This window comes from Primulina tabacum, chromosome 10 (genome assembly GCF_025594145.1).
Source record: "Primulina tabacum isolate GXHZ01 chromosome 10, ASM2559414v2, whole genome shotgun sequence".
NCBI lineage: Eukaryota > Viridiplantae > Streptophyta > Magnoliopsida > Lamiales > Gesneriaceae > Primulina > Primulina tabacum.
In genome coordinates, this window is record NC_134559.1 from 5,493,489 (window position 1) to 5,516,262 (window position 22,774).

General features: G+C 34.9%; 4 protein-coding genes across 8 annotated transcripts; 3 read left to right on the forward strand and 1 right to left on the reverse strand.

Annotated features, from left to right (window-relative positions):
- Nucleotides 1-2,785: 2,785 nt before the first annotated feature.
- Nucleotides 2,786-5,321, forward strand: LOC142506185 (uncharacterized). The gene is made up of 3 exons (XM_075619364.1): nt 2,786-2,964; nt 3,233-3,318; nt 4,406-5,321. The coding sequence occupies exons 2-3, from the start codon at nt 3,252-3,254 to the stop codon at nt 4,987-4,989; spliced, it is 651 nt and encodes a 216-aa protein (XP_075475479.1). The 5' UTR covers nt 2,786-2,964; nt 3,233-3,251; the 3' UTR covers nt 4,990-5,321.
- Nucleotides 5,322-8,274: 2,953 nt separating this feature from the next.
- LOC142506174 (zinc finger CCCH domain-containing protein 39-like) lies at nt 8,275-10,890 on the forward strand. Of its 4 annotated transcripts, none has more exons than XM_075619345.1 (3): nt 8,275-8,373; nt 9,115-9,866; nt 10,447-10,889. In XM_075619345.1, the coding sequence occupies exons 2-3, from the start codon at nt 9,194-9,196 to the stop codon at nt 10,683-10,685; spliced, it is 912 nt and encodes a 303-aa protein (XP_075475460.1). In that variant the 5' UTR covers nt 8,275-8,373; nt 9,115-9,193; the 3' UTR covers nt 10,686-10,889. The 4 variants fall into 4 exon arrangements, with proteins under 4 accessions (XP_075475460.1, XP_075475457.1, XP_075475459.1 ...); XM_075619342.1 differs by having other exon boundaries at nt 8,315-8,633; nt 10,447-10,890; XM_075619344.1 differs by having other exon boundaries at nt 8,315-8,627; nt 10,447-10,890.
- Nucleotides 10,891-15,049: 4,159 nt separating this feature from the next.
- On the forward strand, nt 15,050-17,431 carry LOC142506061 (pentatricopeptide repeat-containing protein At4g19191, mitochondrial-like; the record flags this gene model as incomplete). The annotated part of the gene is made up of 1 exon (XM_075619195.1): nt 15,050-17,431. A coding segment is annotated over one exon (2,322 nt), but the record flags the coding sequence as incomplete, so codon positions are not given.
- A 274-nt stretch (nt 17,432-17,705) lies between these two features.
- On the reverse strand, nt 17,706-22,713 carry LOC142505571 (L-galactono-1,4-lactone dehydrogenase, mitochondrial-like). Of its 2 annotated transcripts, XM_075618607.1 has the most exons (6): nt 21,981-22,712; nt 21,128-21,378; nt 19,871-20,050; nt 19,200-19,614; nt 18,645-18,785; nt 17,706-18,315 (listed from the first exon to the last, which is right to left on the reverse strand). In XM_075618607.1, exons 1-6 carry the CDS (start codon nt 22,626-22,628, stop codon nt 18,154-18,156), a joined length of 1,797 nt encoding a protein of 598 aa, XP_075474722.1. In that variant the 5' UTR covers nt 22,629-22,712; the 3' UTR covers nt 17,706-18,153. The 2 variants fall into 2 exon arrangements, with proteins under 2 accessions (XP_075474722.1, XP_075474723.1); XM_075618608.1 differs by lacking the exon at nt 19,871-20,050 and having other exon boundaries at nt 21,981-22,713.
- Between the last annotated feature and the right edge of the window lie 61 nt (nt 22,714-22,774).

The following is a 22,774-nucleotide window of genomic DNA, read 5'->3' on the forward strand; positions in this document are numbered from 1 at the left end:
TATTTACAAGTTTTTTGATTGATTTTTTTTAAAGCAACAAAAATTTGGATTAGCAGACTAGCTCGTACATGAGAAATTTGAACAGTAATAAAGCAAATAGCAAATTTAATTCAAAAACATTTGTTTTGGAAAAAAAAAAATTTGGAGAAGATGATTTTTGAAACACACACAAAAAAAATCTAAATTAATTTTTTTGTGTGCAAACTTGCCAATTGTGAATTGGTGGAGTGGACAAGTGATACTAAATAACTAACCACGTAAAAAATTATATTTTTGATATCGTAACTTGTGTATTTTTCAATTTTGATTCTTATAAATTAATTCGTCAATTTTAGAATATAAACTTGCTTTTTTGCCGATTTATTTTTTCTAAAACCGCGATGGAAAATTCTTATTTGACAACCAAACACTGACACTAATAAATTTGGCATTCTGGATTTTTGAGGGGACGTCGTATGATTCTAAGGTCTTTAGACGAAATCTCACATCGTTAAATAACGGAAGAGATTGTGGGTGATGTTCACGGGAAATTTAGGGTCCGCTCCCAGCAAGTATCACTAGTACAGACGCAGGGTTTTGAAATTGTCCCGAGCCTGAAATCACGAAAAAGACCGTTAAGAGGGGGCCAGGAGGGTGTCCTGGCGTAGCCCCACCGACGCTCAAGTCAGTGACTGAGGATATATGGGGGGAGCAGCTAAGGGTGCTGCTGAAAACAATATACTGAATGAATATCATACGCTCAAACCTATTATTTATAAGAGAATACTTGGGCCCTTGGTGGGCTTGTCCTCCATTTAGGCTGGGGATGGGCCAAGGGTGGTAGACCCATCCATGGGGTATCAGTTGACATTTAAATGAGCGTGTACCAACCCTTTGTGACGCATTTTAAAGCTGTGAGGCCCTCGAGCCAAATCGGACAATATCACAAGTGGGCTGGGCCGTGACATTAGAAGGTCCTTAGGCGAAATCCCACATCGCTAAACAACCGGAGAGATGCTGAGCATTTAAATGAGCGTGTAGCAACCCATTGTGACGCGTTTTAAAGCCGTGAGGCCCTCGGGCCAAAGTGGACAATATCACAAGTGGGCTGGGCCATGACATTTGGTATCAGAGCGAGGTTTGAGCCAGTGTGTGGGCGCCGTACGATGTGACGCATTTTAAAACCGTGAGGCCCTCGGGCCAAAGCAGACAAATTCACAAGTGGGCTGGGCCGTGACATTTGATATCAGAGCGATTCCGCGTGAGTTTGGGATAGTGGGGCAAATCTCAGCGAGGACACTGAGTCCCGAAAAGGGGGTGAGAAGGCCCTTAGGCGTAATCGCACATCGCTAAACCACGGGAGAGATGCTGGGCATTTAATGAGCGAGTAGCAACTCATTGTGACGCGTTTTAAAGCCGTGAGCCCCTCTGACCAAAGCGAACAATACCACAAGTAGGCTGGGCTGTGACAAACTTAGCTAGGAAGTATGAATTTTTATTAATAATAATTTTTGAGCTAGCTCTATTGTGTGTATATATATATATATATAAATTTTGCTATACGATTTTTTAATAAGTAAAGAAGTTATATTTGTGCGTTTCTTTACCCCGAATATACCTATAGGCTGATTACGGGCTGGTGCACCCTGCCAATCTAACAAAATATTGTTTTGCCCTGTCGGTCGGTCTCATCCAACCGCATACAATAGCTGAGTTGGGTTGATAAATTCTCGACTTTGTCTTGACGGATTGTGGTTATTAGGTCTCTATAATAACCCGTTTTAACATGTGTACAAACAATAATGCCTTCTCAATTATAGGGAAACATACACCTAACAAATAACAATAATATCTATCATTTTATTTTGTAATTTGAATTGATGTTTCAGATAATAATAAAAAAATGAATTGATTTTCGGGGATGACCGGCCCTCCCTGCGTTGTAATTTAAATCACATAAATAAATATCCGATGCTTACAAATTCAAATCTGCTTAAAATAAAATTTCGTGTATGTTTTTTTATTTTTAAAATATAAAAAATTGACTAAATAAATTAATTTTTTTTAAAAAAAAGTAGGCACATTTTTTACTATAAAATTAGGAACTTTTAAATATTCGTGTGAGCAAATCCATAATTACATTAATAAGTTATATTATTTCTTCATTATTGTTGTTATTGTGGTTGTTGTTGTCTTTGTTATTATAATGAATGTCTTACAGTTTGAATTTTGGCGTTTTTTTAGATGGACAAAAGTATGAATCTCCATAATTCTATACAAATATTTGATATTTAGTAAATTCGCTAAGAGTAGGTGTCTGGTGAGACGGTTCACGAATTTTTATATGTGAGACGGTCAACCTTACCGATATTCACAATAAAAAGTAATATTCTTAGCATAAAAAATAATATTTTTTCATGGATGACCTAAATAAGATATCTGTATCACAAAATACGATCCGTGAGACTGTCTCAGACAAGTTTTCGTCATTTACTAAAGTACATAACCATGTCGTTGGAACGTATCATACTTGAAACGGATAATGTGAGTTTATCAAATCCTATTGTGAACCTAAAAAGATGACAACGTGGCTTAGTGAACGATCTCTTGGATGCGTTGTTTTCCTTGCGATATGTTTGATTTTCATAAATTGTAATCAATAACACTGTAGAGTGAAAAACTCAATTTTGTTTTGTTTTTTTTTAAAAAGCAATAATTTTAATGAATAATAATATTATTGGATTTTATTGAATATAGAGAACCACAAGTATCGTTGATATAAAGAAACAAACGTCGCACACATGTTTTGGACGCCGCTGATTCAACGGTTTCCAAAATTTTCGTTTTGTCGTATGACTCTCTCTACGCACCCACTTCGATTGATGCACACTCCTTCACTGATGACGCCATTTCGAGCTCTTCTCTGACAGATTTTGACTGCCCTCTTTCTTTGATTTGTTTCCCTTCAGAGAAACAAACACAAATGTATGTTCACTCTCTTCGTCTCCTTCTTGTTCTTCGCGTTTCTTTTTTTTTTTAAACGGTTTTTCTTGGAATAATCACGGTTTGCCAGAGGTGAAAACTGAGGGTTGTACGTGGCGCGAAATCTGAGGTGCCCGTCTTTCTTGGTCTTGATTTTGGTACTGAATTTTGCCCTGTTCATGAATTGGTTTCGTGGGTGTTTTCTTTTTCTTGCTTTGTTTCGCTGTTCTCGGCTGCCGAACTTGAATTTTCTTGGTTTTTGGTTTTTCAGAGGTTTGGAGTTTGCGATCATGGATGGTCGGAGGAGGCCGAAATGGGATGATTGTAAAAGATCACAGAAGAAAAAGTCGTCCCGCTGTACGATGTTCACAGTTTTTTCATTATTAATTTGTTCTATTTTGATTTGCTATCATGATTCTGCATTTGAATTTTGAAGGATTTATTGAATAAATGTGTAGGTGTAAATCTTTGTAAAATAAAACATTTTGATAGAACCTTGTCCATTGAGAATGCAAGGAAATGGAAAATATGACAAGCAATGCAACCTAAATTTAGTCAAATAGCGGCGACAGAATGAGTTTTGGGAGTAAAATGTTGATGATAACTATGTCTCCAACTTGGTTCACCTTTTGTTACTTGTGTGAGCTTTTGTCTAAAGGATGTTACGAAGTTACATGTTTATTCTTTAAGTTTTCTGTGGTTTGTTTATAATACTCTGTTTTGTCCCATGAAGTTTATTGGTTTCACTCTGAAAGATTATTTTTTGGGCTGCTTTTTATGCCGAAGATTTTTTATAAATTCTTTTGAATGCATGCTAGTTTTATTTGATCTTGCCTCATTGTGTTTGGGCAGTTTTGTTAACGTATGTCATGCTAAAATTTTGAAATTGCAAGTTTCCGGTATCTTTGTGGTGCGGGGACTGATCATTTCTTTGAACTGATTTAGTACATGCTACTCCGACATGTTTATGGTTCCTATCTGATACTATTTTGCATGTTGTTAATGATAAGAGAAATTTAGAAGGTAAATCATTTGAATTTAGTCACGTACGTATTATGGTTGTTACGTTTGATGAGTTGGAGCCGGGATAAACTAGAAGCCCACAAGTTTTTTCGATTGATTAGTTAAGATTCGTTTTGTCCTTATTCTACCACTATGAAGATCTAAAAATCATGGTATTTGATAATGTTTTTCTATGTTTGCCGGCTAGTTAATACGGTTAACATTGTCGTATTCGCATCCTGTAACGAATTCTCGTTAAGATATTTAATTAACTCTTCTGGTCCTTTTTAATGCTATGTTTCTAAATTGGTGATCAATTGACTACAATTAAATGATCATTTGATTGATCATGATTTATTTTATTCAGTCTCTACTTGTCATTATTGAGAAGATAAAAGAACTTTCTACCGTTTTTTCGCCTGATAACATTACTTTTCGCCAGTTTGTTGGCAGCCGGTTGTGCCTTCATGGGAGAAAGAATTTTGCAAAGTGGTTGGTTCTCTGGATTGGGATACACTATTACAGATGAAGAAGTTTACGCACCTCTATGATAATGTGATTAATTGGAATGACTCTGCGGGAGAAGAGGCATTTTTCAATGCTAAGAAACGATTCTGGGCCACAAAAAATGGACTTCCATGTGACATATCATTACCTGATCCCGATGCTTACATTGACAGAATTGATTGGGATATCGATATTGATCCTGAGCCATTGCCGGACCTTGATGTGGTCCCCAATGAAGTGGAAAATCGTGACCCTGTCATAATATTTGGTGATGCTCTTATTGCAAACCAAGCATTCTCATCTAGCGGCTGGGGTGATATTGAAGAGAACGTAAACTTGCCGGCTAATTATTCATCTGGTAATCACGGTGATCCATGGGAGCAAAATTGGGGAAATTCATATGGCAATGAGCCTGTATTCGAATGGCCGTGCTATACCATGGATGGGTGGTGCTTAAGGAATGGAAGTGATTCTCAACATATGCAGTGCGGCAGTGGTTGGAATAACCGATGGGGTTGAGGTTATGTTGATCATTACAATTATGAAGTGGGGTCTGAAATTTTTCAGGAAACTAGACCCGTCCGAAAATATTATGAAGCATGGCCTGAAATTTTCCAAGAAAATAGAGTTGAGCAAGACCAATTTCAAAAGTACATAAATTTCGAGGGATCTTCATCTTCGTGTGGACCTGTCTGTCACCATGCCGGAGCAATCTCAAGGTTGACCAACATGGAATCAGGAGAAATGCCTCCTGAATATAGAACAGAAAGGTCATTATTTTATTCATTTTGATTTTTTAGACATCCTTCAGTAAGATACATATGGTGCAAAACTTAGAAACATTTTCAGCATCTGGAGTTTCTAGTGTTTACATAGCCTGTCTTCATCCAAAATATTGGAAACTTGTATTTGGTTTTGCGATTACATATCAGTCCTCGCTTTCATTGTTCACGGCAGACATGATCATGACCTACTGAGTTGTTCGCAAATGCGATTTTCGGGGACTATTTTTGCTATTACGTTCTCACTGCCGTAGAATCGGTTGTAATTAGTATCATTGCTATGAACATTGTGACTATTTGGTGAGAACATAAATGTACTCATCTTCATTGAATTGTCGACCAATAATGCCGGCATTTGATAACTTCCAAAGAGTGTCAATTGTCTTCTACTTGTACTGTTGCTGTCGATTCTTGTGGTGTCTCAATCGCTCACTTGTTATCAGTCAGTATTTGACTTCATCCTTCGTTGTATTCAGCTATCTGATTCGCTATTTTTTTTTTATAAAAAGTACAAGATTGTAATACTGTATATCCAGAGGGCAAAAACTTGTGTGCGACGGTCTTACGGATCGTATTTTTGAGACGTATCTCTTATTTGGGTCATCCATGAAAAAGTATTACTTTTTTATGCTAAGAATATTAATTTTTATTGTAAATATCGGTATGATTGATTCGTCTCACAGATAAATATTCGTGAGACCGGCTCACGAGATCCAGAATTATTTAAAACATCAACAACCAAAATAATATCAGACTCGACTATGATGTTTGATAAATGTTGATCTTTAATCCAACTTAGCTCTATCTCTTATGATTTAATATTCATAAAATTAAAAATAATATTAACTTTTATTATTTAGTTAAATTATAATATTTTATTCGAATATCTTAGTTTAGTTGAGGTGTCATACTACTGTCAAATGTATGACTTTTGTTTCATGGACCATTGTCATCCTAAAAGGTACAGTTAGACAGTATTATTCAGTTTTTATTTATCTATTTTAAATATATAATATGTATTCGAAAACACTGATTTGAAATTTATGAATTTTGATTAATGTTATTATTTACAATAAAATAATATATCAAATATTAAATTCGTATATTGTTTATTTACGCAATTAATATAAAATAGAGTGAATTTCATATTACCAGAATTTGAAATTCGTCTTTATTAACATAAATACTATATAAATATGTAAGAGGTAGATTTAAAGTTATTGTCTTGTTTATTTAAAAAAACAAAAATATATTTCAATTCATTTGAAAATCAATGGATTTGAAATTCATCAATTCAAGCGGAATTTTAACTTATTTATAAAATCTCTATATAATCTTATTTAAAAAAAAGATCTATCTATAATTAGGGTTTATCATTCAAATTTTTTAGTATTTCAACAATAATGTAATATTATTATATTTAATTAATAGTCTTATATTTTATTAATTTAAGTATTTTATTAGAAGATAAATGCTGAAAATATGTTTCCCGAAGCTAAAAAAAAAAAATTCATCTTTTCTCACATAGTATTTTACCATAGTAGTTCATATAAATCGTAATATAAAATAATTTATATTATATATATAAGTGATAAAGTCTTATATTAATTAATTTGATTATAAAATATATTATTTTTTTCTAAAATATTCTTTCCCAAAATTACTCTTATATTATGAGAAAAATCATAATAAAATTTGACATAAAATTAGGTGGTAAAATTATATAACATTACTCTTATATATGTTACTCTCATAATTCCAAAATGTTATTTTACCACTGAATTGCATATTTTAGAAATCTCCTTCCATCTTATATATATTATATCTTATCATTTCTGTTTCAAAAATTTATAACTTTAATTTTAATTTTTTTAAGAAAACCATTTCATTTTTTTTCTGGATAACACGCATCGTATGTGTCACGACTCATTAGTTATATATTACATCATAACCTCTTGTTGATATGAATAAATCACACCAAAATAATAATATTATTATATCTATCACTATTTAACTAATACATATGAAACATATATAAAGTGAAGATTGAGACAGTGAGAGGTTCGAGGCGAGTTATATAAAGTAAAGAGGAAGAGGACCAAACATCCCAAAATCAATATTGCTCCAAAATTTAGCACGTATTTGATGTATTCATGGGATTTATTTTTCAAAAACTATAATTTTTCCAACAGTGAGGTTACATAATCATGATATTTGTGTTGGGAGGGCACTAGTTATCAGGGGATGATAATTTTCCCTTGAAAAAAAATCTAAAATGAGATAGATTTTACGCGAGCTATTGGATATAGGTTCGGGTTGTAGGATTTTGTTAAATCCTCGCAACAAAATTGGAACGGGTATGGAGATATTATCTTCATCTTCAAACTCAGCCCGGAATAATAATAAGCATCATCATTATTTTATAAACAATAAGAATTAATGATAAAATCATAGTAATTCTAATAAAAATATTGATGGACTTATTGGTATTTGAAGCGATGATGTGAATAATGATTTAATCACTGTAGAGTCGAGGATAGGGATTTCTCGATTAGCTAGAAGCGAAGATGAAGACGATGAAGAGAATGACAAACTCGTCCTTGACTCGCCCCAATTTCATCCCTGCTGATTATGAAAAATGAAGTTCTTAAAATAATTATTATTTTTTATATCGGCATAACATTTTCCAGTTATAAAAAATATCATATCAAATTACAAACAAACTTAATTTTTTATTTAATAAAAATTATGTCATAATTTAACAATTTATTTATAGCTAACGTTTTTTAGCCACTTTATATTTTATTTAAAAGTTATAAAGATATTTATTTATATTTATCTATATCTTTAAATTTTTGAAAATATAAATTACTATATCACCTAATAAAAAAATCGTTAATTTTAAAATAACAAAAACTATCATATTTAGTTAAATATTTCAACTTAAAAAAGAGAGTGGTATTAATAATTTATTTATATTGGGTAACATTCACTAATTCTTTATCGATGGGATGCGAACCCGGTTTACTTGGGGTTTTAGCCGTTTTGGGGTTTTAGGTTTTAAAAATTCAATCATCAATCTAGGGTTTCGTTAAAGCGGCGCGCCATTTAATCTATTCGGGTATATAATTCATATTGGCCAGTGTTTAAAAATTGATTAAAGATCGGTATAGAATCTCTTTTATGTCATACAATAACTATCATTTTTATTATCAATATTGCACGTTTGATTTTAAAAAAGAGGAATTTATTCTCTGAATTTTGATTTGATCCTCCTCAATTTAAGGTCTGTCAACTCTCCATTCTTTGATTTGTTTCTGAATGATTGCATGCGAATGGTTCGACCTAAATGCATTATTTGAATGATTGGATCGAGTACGGGTTTGAGAATTCTCGATTTTTGTTTCTTTTATATTTTAAATGTTGCGGCTCGATGTAATTTTTAATTTTTTTTATTTAATTGATGGTAACTGTTTATTCCAATTTTTAGTCTCCGATTTCTGGTCTGAATGTCTACAGTTTCTAGATTGGCCAATGCAAGATTTGGTGTTTTACATAGAATTGGCATCATTTTGTTTGCCCACGAATCAGATAGGTTTATTTTTTCCAGAAATCATTCGTTAAGGGTTGGATTTGGAATCATTTCGATGGTATTTTTTACAAAACAGAACTAAATTTCATTAATTTTTGTGTTTTTGATGATTTATTATTTTTCATTTTTCAGCAGTTCTTTTATGGGCATGCTGTCTTTTATTTCACTTTTTGAGTTTTGCTTGCGTTTCTGTGGTGCTAATCTTAATGTTGTTGTGAATGACTTGGCATAAACGCTTCTAACCTTGCGTCTTTGTTCCTCTTCGGCAAGAAATTACGAGAAGCGGTTTGGAACTCGGATTTTGTTGAAATGTTTGTTGAGAAACTGAATGAGTTTTCCGGATCCTTAGATGTCACAATCATTTATGCCGCCACCTTTTACTTGTGATGCCAGAGGATTTTGGCCTCCATATTTTGCGGAAAATATGCAACCACCGTTTAAGAAAGTAAGAAACTCTGAAAACCAGCCGCCAGTTAATCAGACAAATGGTACCGGAAGTAATGGTACCAGCCATATATTTTACAAGACACGAATCTGTGCTAAATTCATGGATGGCATGTGCCGCAATGGCGAGCGTTGCACTTTTGCTCATGGTACTGAGGATTTACGTGTGCCCCCTCCGAATTGGCAAGATCTTGTTCGAGAAAATGACAGGGGTGCTGGGAGTAATTGGAATGATGATCAAAGAATGATTAATAGGACGAAAATCTGCAAGAGATATTGCAACGGAGGTGAGTGCCCATACGGGGAGAAGTGTATCTTCCTCCACGAACGGGCTCCTTCAAACTTTGATACCGAAGTGCCTTGGCAGAGGGAGAGTTCTGTTATAAGCATAGGAACTAGAAGGGATGCCTTGTGGAGCAGCAGCGATTTCAATCAACCTGATTTGAATAAGCAGGTTATTGGGGGCTTGGATAATTACCGAGTAAGAACGAGTCTTTGGAAAACCAAGATATGCGGTAAATGGGAGATTGGTCAGTGTCCATACGGAGAAAGATGCTATTATGCTCATGGCCAATCAGGTATAAGTGATACACATTATGATCGTTCAATTTAAAGTCATTTTTGCCATGACCATTATTTTATGTCTTCGGTTGATTCGAGAAATTATATATCGGTCTTGTGCACATTCATTCAGTTTGGGTTAATTGAACCTTATATAGACACATATGGCTTCTCTGTGAGTAACATTTAGCATAGTGGATCTCTCACCTTAAAACAACAAACTCTAGTTTTTGTCTACTCAACCTCGATTATTTGGTTAATGCCTTAGTAATATACTTAACCTTGCTGTTTCCATTCGAATTACAACATTCATTTTTGTAAAAGAGAAAAAATCGGCTTCCTGTTTTCTAGTTTAATATATTTTGTGGTTGTTTCCAAGCTTTTATTGATCTTTACTTATTACTTTTAAATGCATGTAGCAATGTTATGTGATTTTGAGACTATGAGTAGGTACTTTTGACGGTGTCTTTTGTATTTGATCTACAGAACATCAGCTACCATTTTTGTGCATTATTTGTTGTATACCATTCTTTATTTTTTTCCATTTCGGACAAAGATTTGTATGATGATAGACAAGTACTGTTTCTACTTTGACAGATTTGAAGGTTTCTGGTTCACGTGTAGAGACAGAACAAATAACAAACTCTGGCTCCATCCCAGCCAAATCTATGGCTGCACCTGGGAATCCGGTGGTTTGTTCTCCTCTAGGGAAAGCTGGAGAAGATAAGAAGTCGTCGAAATGGAAACTGTCCAAGAAAATTAATCGAATTTACGCTGACTGGATTGATGATCTATCGCCACCACGCTGCTCACCGAACAAAAAGGATGATATATGAATTTTGGGATTATCATTCTTGTCAGTTACTAACATCGCCAAAACTACTATCGCTGATAGGTTATTATCCCAAATCTGTGTTTGTTACTGTGTATTGGGCATCTCAATTGTGCAGTGGTGATGGCATTTATTCATTTGTTGTAGAAAATCTAACAAAGGAAGTCATTTTTTTCTCCTAATATGCAATTCACGATTTGTTTCTTAGCTGGAGAGCATTTATTGGATACAGAAACTTTTGGGACGAAAACATTGTAAATTGAAAGATATGACCAACAAAAAAACTTGATGCAGAATAAATGTATACCCGATCAAAATACATGGATGCCACTTTTCTCTAATCTTGGACGCTTGTCCGATGACACGATGAGTTTCTCAAAATGTACAGCTAAAAAAGACAACCAAAAGAAGATCAAGTAACATGGGTTTCGATCACGAGAATTGGGTATATGGGAACTTTCAAGACACTTTTGTCCTGTGGTTCGTCAATGAATTTTGCCTCACAAATAAGCTACTGATCCAACAGTTTGCGTGGCTATACGTATATAATGATGGGGACATGTGAATTCATATGCATGTGGTGATGGACTCTTCTATCACTTTCACGTTTAGGAATCACATGTGAATGCCAGGTCGGATCATGTTTAGATGTTGATTTTGTTTCTACAAAAGTGATTAAGATAAAAAGTTATCATTAGAATCATTTATCTATCAAACACTACTACTTACCAGAGTCGATTTTAATAGTTTTTATGTCTGAGTCTAACTTTAAAAAAACAACCCTAAATTATAATATGCGTTCATATTCTATTAGTTCCATAACAACTTTTTCGGAATAAATCAATACAATAGTGACAATATAAAAATCAAATAATACACGATAGTCAAAATATTTCTATTGTAATTAAATAATATAATATCAAACATTCTAAAATGATAACTAGAAAACAATTCATCTTACAGTTTTAAAGCATAAATTATTAATTCAATATGTTTAATCATGTTGTTAAGTACTATATTTTCTAATTGATAACATAATCAATCAATTCAAACTTTCTTATGACATAGTTGATCGGAGGAAAGTATCGATGAATTTTAATTTTGATTTGTTACTGTAACTGAAATAGTCAATAAGATTAATAAGATTTTATAAGCAATGTAAGCATTTACAAAACATTCCTCCTCTTTATTAAGATATTAATTACATCAATCGTAAATTTTACTTATCTTGTTAATGAGCACTTCACGATGTCAATTCTGAAAATAAATCATCATCTTCAATATCAAATCGATCCTTATAAGTAAGAGAATAAGTTTTATATTGTGTTAATATAAAATAAATTTAGTTAATAAAAAAAGTTTTTTTTTTGTTCATACTTGACAGGAAAAATAAATTTTAGATGAAAAAAAATTTATCAAGAGACTCGAGATTAATAAATTTCATAAATAAATTTTTTAAGAGAGTCATGAATAATTTAAAAATATATATATTGGACTCAAAATAAAAAAATGGTGATATGTAAAGAAAAAACCGACGAATAATAAATTTATATTTGATCAATTTACACAACTATATAATATGTTTTTTTTCCGAAAATTATGGATTTCTAAAAAAACTACCCGAGTCGGATGGCTTTCAGGCCTCTCGATAGGAACGGCTCTACTGCCCACCTCTGATTTTCAGTTTTCGACTTTTATTTTCAAACTTCTTCATAATCTATAAATTTAATCATTTATATAATTAATATCAATTTATCCGATCTGAAATTAATTTTCCGATTTTTCAGGCACACACCACGCACTTTGATGTATAGCTAACACAGGAGTTTTCTCAACTAAACTCCAAGAGCAGGTCTCTTGTGAGACGGGTTTACGAATCTTTATCTGTGAGATGAGTCACCCCTATCGATATTCACGATAAAAAATAATACTCTTAGCATAAAAAGTAATATTTTTATCATGGATGATCAAAATAAGAGATTCGTCTCATAAAATATGTCCATAAAACAGTCTTACACAAATTTTTGCCAAACTACAAACGAAACTAGCTAGCCCTTCTACAGATCAAGACAAAGGGTTTGCCCAACATCGTCACGGGTTCAATTATTGCACCATCTTTCCATGCAAAAAACCACAATAAATCTACACCACGTATATATACATGGGAATCCAGCTATTTAAATACCGTAGATCTCCCAATATTTTTCTTAACTCCTAAGCTAAGTTGAATACATCCCGTTTCGAGTCATATCTGGTTTTTTCATCGAAGAATTATCTCAAGACAACAGAATGTTTGAGAATCAAAGCAACTTGCTGGTCTGTTTCTTGCTCAGCTTTCTTCTACTTTATGTCGAAACCCGTGTAAGTATACTGAAAAAATGTCACAAAAAATTGATAATTTTTAATATTATTTTCCGACATTATTTTTTTAAAAAAAATTTGCAGGCGATTACGACGGTGGACAACTCTCCAGCTCCTCAGCCACAACCAGCAGGCATAGTTAATCCTACGGTGAGATTAATTAATCATTCTTTAGTATATTAAAAAGATAATATAATATATAATCCATCATTTAATTAATCAAATATTAATCAGCATTAAAATTTGTGTTAATTATCAGTACGGCACAACTCCTGGCAGCCTCCATCCTCAAGGTACGTAAAAACATATATTTCTTGCTACTGAATTCTCCTGAAATATTGCCTGAAATCAACTAGCTATCTCATATAAATTGTAGAGTTTCGACTTTATTTCGAATTAAGATCGTTAAATGTAGTATTAAAACAAATCAAGTTTTAAAAAAAAATTCAAGATCATCGTACAGAAACTCAAGTTGACACTATATAAATGATCAGCGATATATCATCTCACACCTCCTAGCTACATGTTCAAAAAAACCTTTAGCATGTAGATAATTCCAACAGACGATCGACTCGACTCGACTCATGATCAACTTAATTTTGGTGTACCACACTATTTATTTTTATATATATGTAACGATGGACAGAATGCGAAGGTCGGTGCGAGATTAGATGCTCGAAAACAGCATTCAAGAAGCCATGCATGTTCTTCTGCCAGAAATGCTGTGGGAAGTGTCTGTGTGTGCCTGCTGGTACTTATGGAAATAAGCAGTTCTGCCCTTGCTACAATAACTGGAAGACCAAGAGAGGAGGCCCCAAGTGCCCTTAAATAAATACACACATACATATATATAAATATATATATATATATATATATATATAAGTCTTGATTTGAATATGTTTATTATGAACCTGTAGTCCTCCTAGTTTAGTATATTTTGATTCTGATTGGTCCAAAGGTTTATATTGTGGTTAATTGAAGTTTAAGCGGAATTAATTAATATAATTTTAATTATCTGACCACGAAAAAAAAACAGATAAGATGATGTAAACATATTAAGTTTTGTATTTTGAGACAATTAAATGAGTTCAAATTTTTTTTTTTTCAAGAAGAACAACTTCAAATTGTTTAAAAACTTATATAAAATTTGCTCGTCGAGAGCGCTCATTTTCGGTCAAACATGTCACGTTTAACATCAACATAGAAGTTGTTTTACTTAAAATTCATTACATTTTCCATAACCAAAAAAAAAAACATTGTAATTCTTAATTTTTCTAGTTCATCGTTCAAGTAGCTCTGTCGAAATAAGTTAAACTCATCTTATCAGCCCGTCCCGCCACATAAAATAGGTAAATTTGGTTGGTAAAATCTCGACGAACCAAAAAGTGGACCGTCTCGTACTACATAATATCGAGTTGAGGTGGGTTGTGAGTTACAAATTCAACATATAATTGACAAAGCTCTCTGTGTCAGCATGTTTTCTCACATAAAATAAGTGAGTTTGATTAATAAATTCGACCCGAAAAAGTGTGGACTGGCCGACTCTCGTCCCACCTAATAACGGGTTGCGGTGGGTCACAGCCGGTCCGCACCTGCCGAGAACGATCGTCTATCTGTTGAGTGCAATAATTGTCTCGTGGTGCTTGAGCTGCTGTGCGGTTTAAAAGATTTGAGTTGCACTATTACCACTGGCTATAGTTTTTGGTAAAGCGACAAGCGCTCGATCCTACAATTGGTATCAGAGCCAAAGTCACGGGTTCGATTCCCATGGATAGTAAGGAGTGCAATTATTGGGAGGGAGATTGTTGGGTGCAATAATTGAGTCAAGAACACGGAGGTACGAACTGATAAAACAGATCCTGTTTAAATAAGGTCGTGAAGTACGACGACGCTTTAGTTTTATTTTTTAAGTGGCGATGTGGGACGACGTCTTGTTTTGTCTAGAGGGGAGTTCTCTATCGTTTTGCATCTTTAGATTTTTTTAGAGCTACTTGCTTCCTATAATGATTGGCAGCATTTCTTGGAATCGAACAGTTTTTGGTTCTGAATGTCGTTGATTTTATTGTATATTGGTCCTTGATTTCATCGAGCAGACTAGGGAAAAATTTACTCTTGCTTAAAATCTTCAACATTCCTTCTCTTCGTTTCAATGGATTTAATCCTTTTTATCACCTCCGGAATCACTTCTTGTCCTCAAATCATGCCCACAAGTCGTTTTCGCTTTTATCCAAATCCCATCACTTGAAGATTCATAAATTTTATGATTTTGCACACCCTTTTTCTTCTTCTGCCGTTGCGGCTCTGAATTCTTGTAGGAGCCTTCAATGTCTGCGACAAATCCATGCTTCTGTTGTGGTCTCCAATGGGCATGAACTGCTTTCTGCAGTTGCTTCAAAGTTTATATCTCTGTACACGCAATTTAATGATTTTGGTAGTTCTGTGTCACTGATTAAGTCTCTGAGAGAAGCTGGCACTTTTTCATGGAATTATCTGATGCAAGATTGTGTGAATTCAGGTTTCGTTGAATCAGCTTTTCTTGTTTTTAAATTAATGAGAAGCATGGATGTGCCATGTGATGGTTTCACCTTTCCTATATTGATTAAAATTGTTACGTCACTTGATGAAAGTGGTGCCCGTTTTGCGGAAATGATTCATTGTGTGGGGATGCGAATGGGATTTGAATCAGATGTGTATTTCTGCAATACGATGATTGATGCCCATGTGAAGGGTGGATGTTTTATGAAAGCTTTGAAGCTGTTCGACGAAATGCGATACAAGGATTTGGTTTCTTGGACTTCGGTTATTTCAGGGTATGCCTGTGAAGGAAATGTAGTCGGAGCTGTTGCTTTGTTTAATGAAATGAGAAAAGAGGTGGAGCCGAACATGGTCACAATGATAGTGATGATGCAAACTTGTTCTAATGTGGTTTTAGGTAGTCAATTTCATGGTTATGTGGTGAAAAGTGGATTCTTGTTGGACCGTTCCTTGAAAAATTCAATCTTGAAAATGTATGCCGATTTTGGCTGTCTGGATGATTCTGAAATTCTTTTCAAAGAAATTGTTAAAAGGGACGTGGTTTCTTGGAATATTATGATTTCTTTGTATTCTTTAAGAGGAGAGACTCTGAGAATGACAGATTGTTTTGCTACAATGCGGGGCGAAGTTGAACCTAGCATTGAAACATTAACCACACTAATTTCAGGGCTTGCAGAATTTGGAAATCATTATGCAGGTAGACAATTACATTGTCTTGCTTATAAATATGGATTTTTGGATCATATTCTTAGCAGTAGTTTGTTGGACCTGTATGCTAAGTCTGCAGATTTTGAAACCTTATCTCAGTTGTTCAGAGATGTCTCTCACAGAAACTCCAACACTTGGGGCACAATGATATCGGTTTTGACTGAAAATGGTTATTTTTATGAAGCCGTAGATCTGTTCCGGCAAATGGTAGTTGCAGGTATTCAGCCCATGACCGAAAATTTGAGAAGCCTTGTTGCTGCGTGTATGCACTTGGGCACTCTAAGGTTGGGCAAAGTTGTTCACGGTTACTGTACAAGAAATTATCACCTCGACTGTAACGAAGATTCTTTACCCCTGGAGACTTCCATTCTTAACATGTATGTCAAGTGTGGAAACATTTATTCGGCAAGAATTTTTTTTGATAGAACACGCGTGAAAGATCTTGTAACATGGTCGTCAATGATAGAGGGTTGTGGAATGCATGGATTAGGACACGAATCATTGAAACTTTTCCATAAGATGAAGAACGAGGGAATCGAACCAAATCGTGTAACATTCTTGAGTTTATTATCGGCTTGCAGCCACTCGGGCCTCTTGCTTGAAAGCTGTGAAATATTGATTTTCATGAACGGGGCATACGGTATCGAGCCTGATTTAGATCATTATACGTGCCTCGTGGATTTATTAGGTCGATCTGGTAAGACTAAAGAGGCGTTGTCTATTATTCTGAAGCTTCATATTTTACCAGATAGTAGAATATGGGCAGCACTCCTTGCTGCTGCTAGAGTTCATGAAGATCAAAAAGTTTCTGAATACGCCAGTGAAAAGCTTTTCGAGTTGGAAAATCAAAACGTCGGCTATTATACGCTCTTATGTAACGCACGAGCCCGTGAGGGAAAATGGGATGCTGTTGAAGAAGTTAGGAATGCATTGAAAGACAAGAATTTGATGAAGCATCCTGGTTGGAGTTGCTTACAAGTGGAAGAAACATTTCATGGCTTTGTTTCAGGAGATAGATGCCATAGTCGATCGGATGAAATATACAGAGTGATTGAATGTTTGTATAAAAATGCAATAGAAGCCTGATGAAAGGAGAGATTCTCTTTTTTGAACTTTACCTGTAGGATCTCGAGTGTCAATTATCATCATTTACGTGTATCTCAAATGTTTTAAATCATGCAACAATCCATGAATTACAGTGCTACGCGAAACAGCAATGATAAAATTATCCGCAGAAATAAAACATTCAGAAAGGAAAACAAACATGTATTCTAATTATTCACCTTTCTTCTCTCTTATTTCTATGTGAAAAATGTTGACAGGCTTTTAATGGGCCACACGCAAAGTATTTAAATCACACACAAGTATCTCATATATTTTGTTACTAAAATAATATACTATTATATTTGACATAAGAAACTAAATCATTATCGATCTCATCATATATGTTAATTTTACAGTTTACACATCTTACTGATAGTTCTACATCTTTAGTAACCATATGAACCAGTGACGTTACAATACCACTGGGAAAACAGCAAAAACAAAGTATACTTACCACTTGCATGCCACCAGTGAATATATGCGGCACGGAATGAATCCTAATTTTAGGATGACCGACCCTTTAATCCAGTCCATGTAATGTCTATTTCGGCAGCTAGAGAAAATGAGGAAATGCATCTCAGGTACACCAATTCGTGAGTATGAGAAGATTAATGTTGCATCCTCTTTCTAACAGTATAATGTTCATACCAACTTTAATTTACGCGTGCCTTTCCAATAACTATCAAAAGGGAAAACCATATTATCAATATTTGGCCAAGAAAGACCTTAAAGTATAGAATCCACGAACAGATTATTAGTCCTCATCACAAGGCCGTCTCTGTTACAGGAAACAATTTCTCCAGCATATTGTTCGAAAGTATACGGTTGGGATCCAGCTCTCTTCTTGCTTTATTATATGCATCAACGGGGTATTTCTTCCTCAGCCGTGCCTGCAATGCTGCAAGCTCATCTTTGTCTTTCGGTACCTGCAACCAAGTAACATCGAGAATAAGAAACCGAGATCTTCTTGTTGTGAAAAATGGTATGATGGATGATATTGGTACAACTCAAACTTTTAGATGGTAAAGATGCAGAAGAACCATATTTCAATCGTCGTGCCCAAAGACAACAACACAAGATAATAGGACGGTAGGACCAATTACTGCAATCCCACAGATTATGAGAGTTCTTTTAAAAATAATAGCACCGGACATTGGATTTCAATAACAGTTCGAATAAAGTTCGGACCAGATTTGACCCTCAAAGATTTTAGTTTTAGTTTAAGTTTGTGTGCGCGCATGCGTGTGTGGTGTACCTCAATCTTAGCCCAATGCTCATAGGCAGAATACTTGTCCCACAGAGTTGCCTGAGTCAGTTTCCTGTAGTGGAAAAATTCTTCAGTGATTTCTTTCCTCTGACGAGCATCCGTTGTAGGAAGATACATAATTATACCAACCTGTTTTACAGAGTTTAAATCAAACAAGAATCTAAAATTACAATTTATAATTACATTATCAAAAAAGAACAATGAAATTCATAAGAACATTTTATACAGGAAGGCACCTTATCTAATCGTAGATTGAATAAAAAATTTGCAAGGTTGCACCACATAATGCAATCGGATATTAAGGTAAATATTATTTTGGCACAGATTAAATTTTGCAACACAGTTTAAATAAGTTTTCTGCTTTAAGATTTTTAAATCGGTTAATGGGCACACCCAAGTAGCAAATATTAAAATTTTCACTTCTTCAAAAGAAATCACATACTTCAGCGAGTACTTAGAAACAAAAATATTAAAGCTTTCACGCAGAAATAGAAAGCATTTCAAGCAATAAAGTGAGCAGACATGGATATGATTGAGAGGTACCCATGAGAATATGTCGTCCTCCGATGAGCTATAAGCTGGACTCATGAGGCTTTTGCTGCCTGCCGTCCATCTCTGCTCGATCGGTGCAGGGGCGGGTATATTTTCTCTCTCAATAAGCTGCATCAATTGTTCTATGTATTCCAGATCTCTCATGTTTGGTTTTTTAAGGGTTCCAACAGGAAAACAGATTTCAGAAACCCACTGTTGGCCACCACAATCAAAGCCTAGAATTTCGTCACTCCATCCTACTCTATACCCCACTGACTTTGTCCAATATTCAGCCTCTGCTTGATTGATCTTCATCACATGTTCTTTATTGAAAGGATCCAAGGAAAGTAGCTTATCTCTCAGTTCAGTAAATGAAAGCTCATTGATGTCCACATCATTTTCCTCAGGATTATTGGTCACAACTTTTCTGTAAGATACAAAATAGCCGAGATTATGAAAGCGAGAAATGATCAGCATATTCACCTTTATCTTTCATATTTTTGTCCCTATATGTGAAAGAAATATAAGAGCGGGCAAGGCACGGAAAAAATGGAAGATGTGAAATTACATTTGCTTCATATGTTGGTTTCGTGAATTTAAACGATTGATTTGTTGGTCTCGTGAATTTAAAGAATTGATTAATAGAATAATGCAAGTATAAGAGGTAAAGAGTTCATGTGTACTTCTTCAGCAACTCACGATAGAGGTCTCTCACATGCTGTACTGCTTCTTCCTGAGTATACTTAAGTTTATGCTTTGGTGAACCTTTCCATTTTGAAAGAGGGTTACATGTTACAATCACAACAGTGTCGGTGTATGGAATATACAAGAACTTGAGGTGTTTGTTTTCCGAAAGAAGTTTTCTGCAAAAGGAAAATTTTGTCAAACTATAAAGTTCATAAAAATCCAGAATCCAAGCATTTTCCAGTTACACAACTAAATTTCTGTAGCATTAATCCCAGCGAACAAACTGAGCAACAACTGCATGATATCTGTCGTTTAGAATATCTATTAACTAAATTGTCTGATAAAGCACACATTAGCCTCAGAATTGGTCAGAAGAGAATAGAAAAAAGCGATAATACATTGTGGTGATGCCCAGTACAAATATCTACTGTGTTCATGCATAGTTGCCATCACCATCAACTACTTATCATTGAGATTTTAAATATCAATATTATTGTATAGTTCGGGACTGTAAATTTTAAAATATCTAAAAGAAATTTAAAAAAAAAACCTACAGTTCGATTTTCAAACACAATTGAAAAGTTATGGATATAGAAGAAATTCTGAATTAAATTTGGATATATTTGATTTTCACGTGGGGTTTACATGAGAATCAAACTTGGTGTCATTAGTTCCTCTAGGATATAACGAAATTGCATCGGAAAATCAAAGACGTCACAAATTTCGACAAAATTTTGAAAATTTCCGAAGTTCCAAAATTTCAAGGATATTACTAACTTTTGGTGGAATTTTGTGCAAAATATAACAGGAATTTACATTTTGTTTCGCTTGTCACGAAATCCAAACTATATGTTGAAATATTGATAATCTGAGAGAATTTAAAACCATGGTCATAAATCTGATATAATGAAGACATTGCAAAGAGATTAACCGTCAGAAAAGAAATGTGTGGTTTTTAAACTTCATCTCCAACTAACTCCAAAAAATTGGATTCAAGGAAGACCATTTCCAGGACTCGCACACAAATATTTGTCAATAAAATTTGATGTGCCAGTCTTTTTATATATTGCAGCAAAATCCAGGACACGGTTAAATAACGGACTACATGATGGAAAACTTCATCTGACATCAATAAGATTTAAAAATGCAATTATTCAAGATCTGGCTAAAGTAAAATAAATATTTTTTAATTAAAGAGTTGATAGGTTATAGGAATAGATATAATGCACAGCCAAGTTGGGTAAGGGAATTACTTGTGGTTTCTTTTTAAGTCCTTCATATTTGATACATAGGTGTGCTCAAAAAGCTCCTGCCTCTCCACACATTGCAGCGTGACTTCAGCAACCACACCAAGCCCTCCTAAACCACAACGAACAAGATAGAAGAGTTCTGGATCTTTCTCTTTTGAAACCTCGATTGTACCCTTCGCAGGAGTAACCAGTTTCATGCTAATAACCTGCTCGTCAATGGGAGGCAGTGTAGCACCTGTTCCATGTGCGCCAACCTGAAGATTATAATTACACATCATGCAGGGACCTAGAAAGCTCGAAAGTAACACAAAGCAACATCATCAGACATGAGCATTGGCAAAAGACATGCGCCAAGGATCCGTGAAAAGATTGAAGGATCCTATAAAGTAATATGTTTTCAACTCACTAATTCCGACTTTCCGGTCTTTATCCGTACAAGAATGGAATAAAGAATGTAGTCAAACGATTTGGCTTGAACAGGTGGAATATGAAATATAAATGAAAAAGAAAACAGGTGGAGTATGAAATTGAAATGAAAAAGAAAATAACAAGCACAGCCACCAAACAAATAACCCTGAGCAAGCATTAATAAGTAAATGAATAAAGAAATCTTTTTTCACCTGCATTTTTGGACTAAATTAGAAGAACCCAAGAAGCAGCATAATGACAATACGAAAGCTGAGCTACGACATTTTGCGCAACTACGTTCTAAAAATAAACAAAATCAAAAATAAAACGAAATCCACAAAAATGTTAGGAAAAAAAAGTCCAATGAAGAATCAGCAAACATCCTTGCCAACAAAGTAATAACATTTACTACAGGAGATTCGAGCAGAGGGAAGTCAAAACAATCAACCTGAACAATCCCACCAATCTGCTGCTCCCTGATCGACGCAAAATTCTGCAACGTAAGCCCGTGTTCTTTAATTCCATCCACAAGCTGCTGAACCCTTATCCCAGCCTGCACTCTGACCCTCCTAGTTTTCTTATCCACATCCAAAACACCATCCATCAAAGCTAAGTTCACCATCCCAGCACGCGTTAACCCAATCCCATTTGGCGAAAGACCCGATCCAACAGGCCTAATCTTCTTCTTTTTCTCATTGCAATCTTTGACTATTGATTCGAGCTCTGCCAATGACTCGGGCTGCAGAAAAGTGTGCGTCTGAACCTCATGTGTCCCACTCCAGTTGGACACAGTGTGGAGGTCAGGGGGAAGGGGAGCGTAGCGGAAGAGTTGGGCTTTCTTGTGCTTGGCGTTTTCTGGGAATGGGAAAGAGTAGTACGTGGCGGCGCCGCACCCGATAAGGAGGATGGTGTAGCCGATGTATTTGCGTAGTTCGGAATCAGTGGTGGAGGATGGTGGTGTGGGGACAGAGCAAAATGGGCGAGGGCGAGGAGCTAATGAGCGAGTAGCAGCAGAGGGAGTTTGAATGGGGCGGTGGTGGATACGGCGGAGGGAATGGACGGAGCGACGGAATGAATCGGCTCGGAGCCGAAGCATTTTATGCTTGTATCGAGTTTGTTAAGGAGGTGTCGAGAGGAAATTGAATGAGTGAAAACGTTGGAAATGATGAAATTGTCGGATGAATTTTCTCTTTTTTCACACAGTTTCCTTCTTTTTTTTATTATTATTGCTTAAATATATTT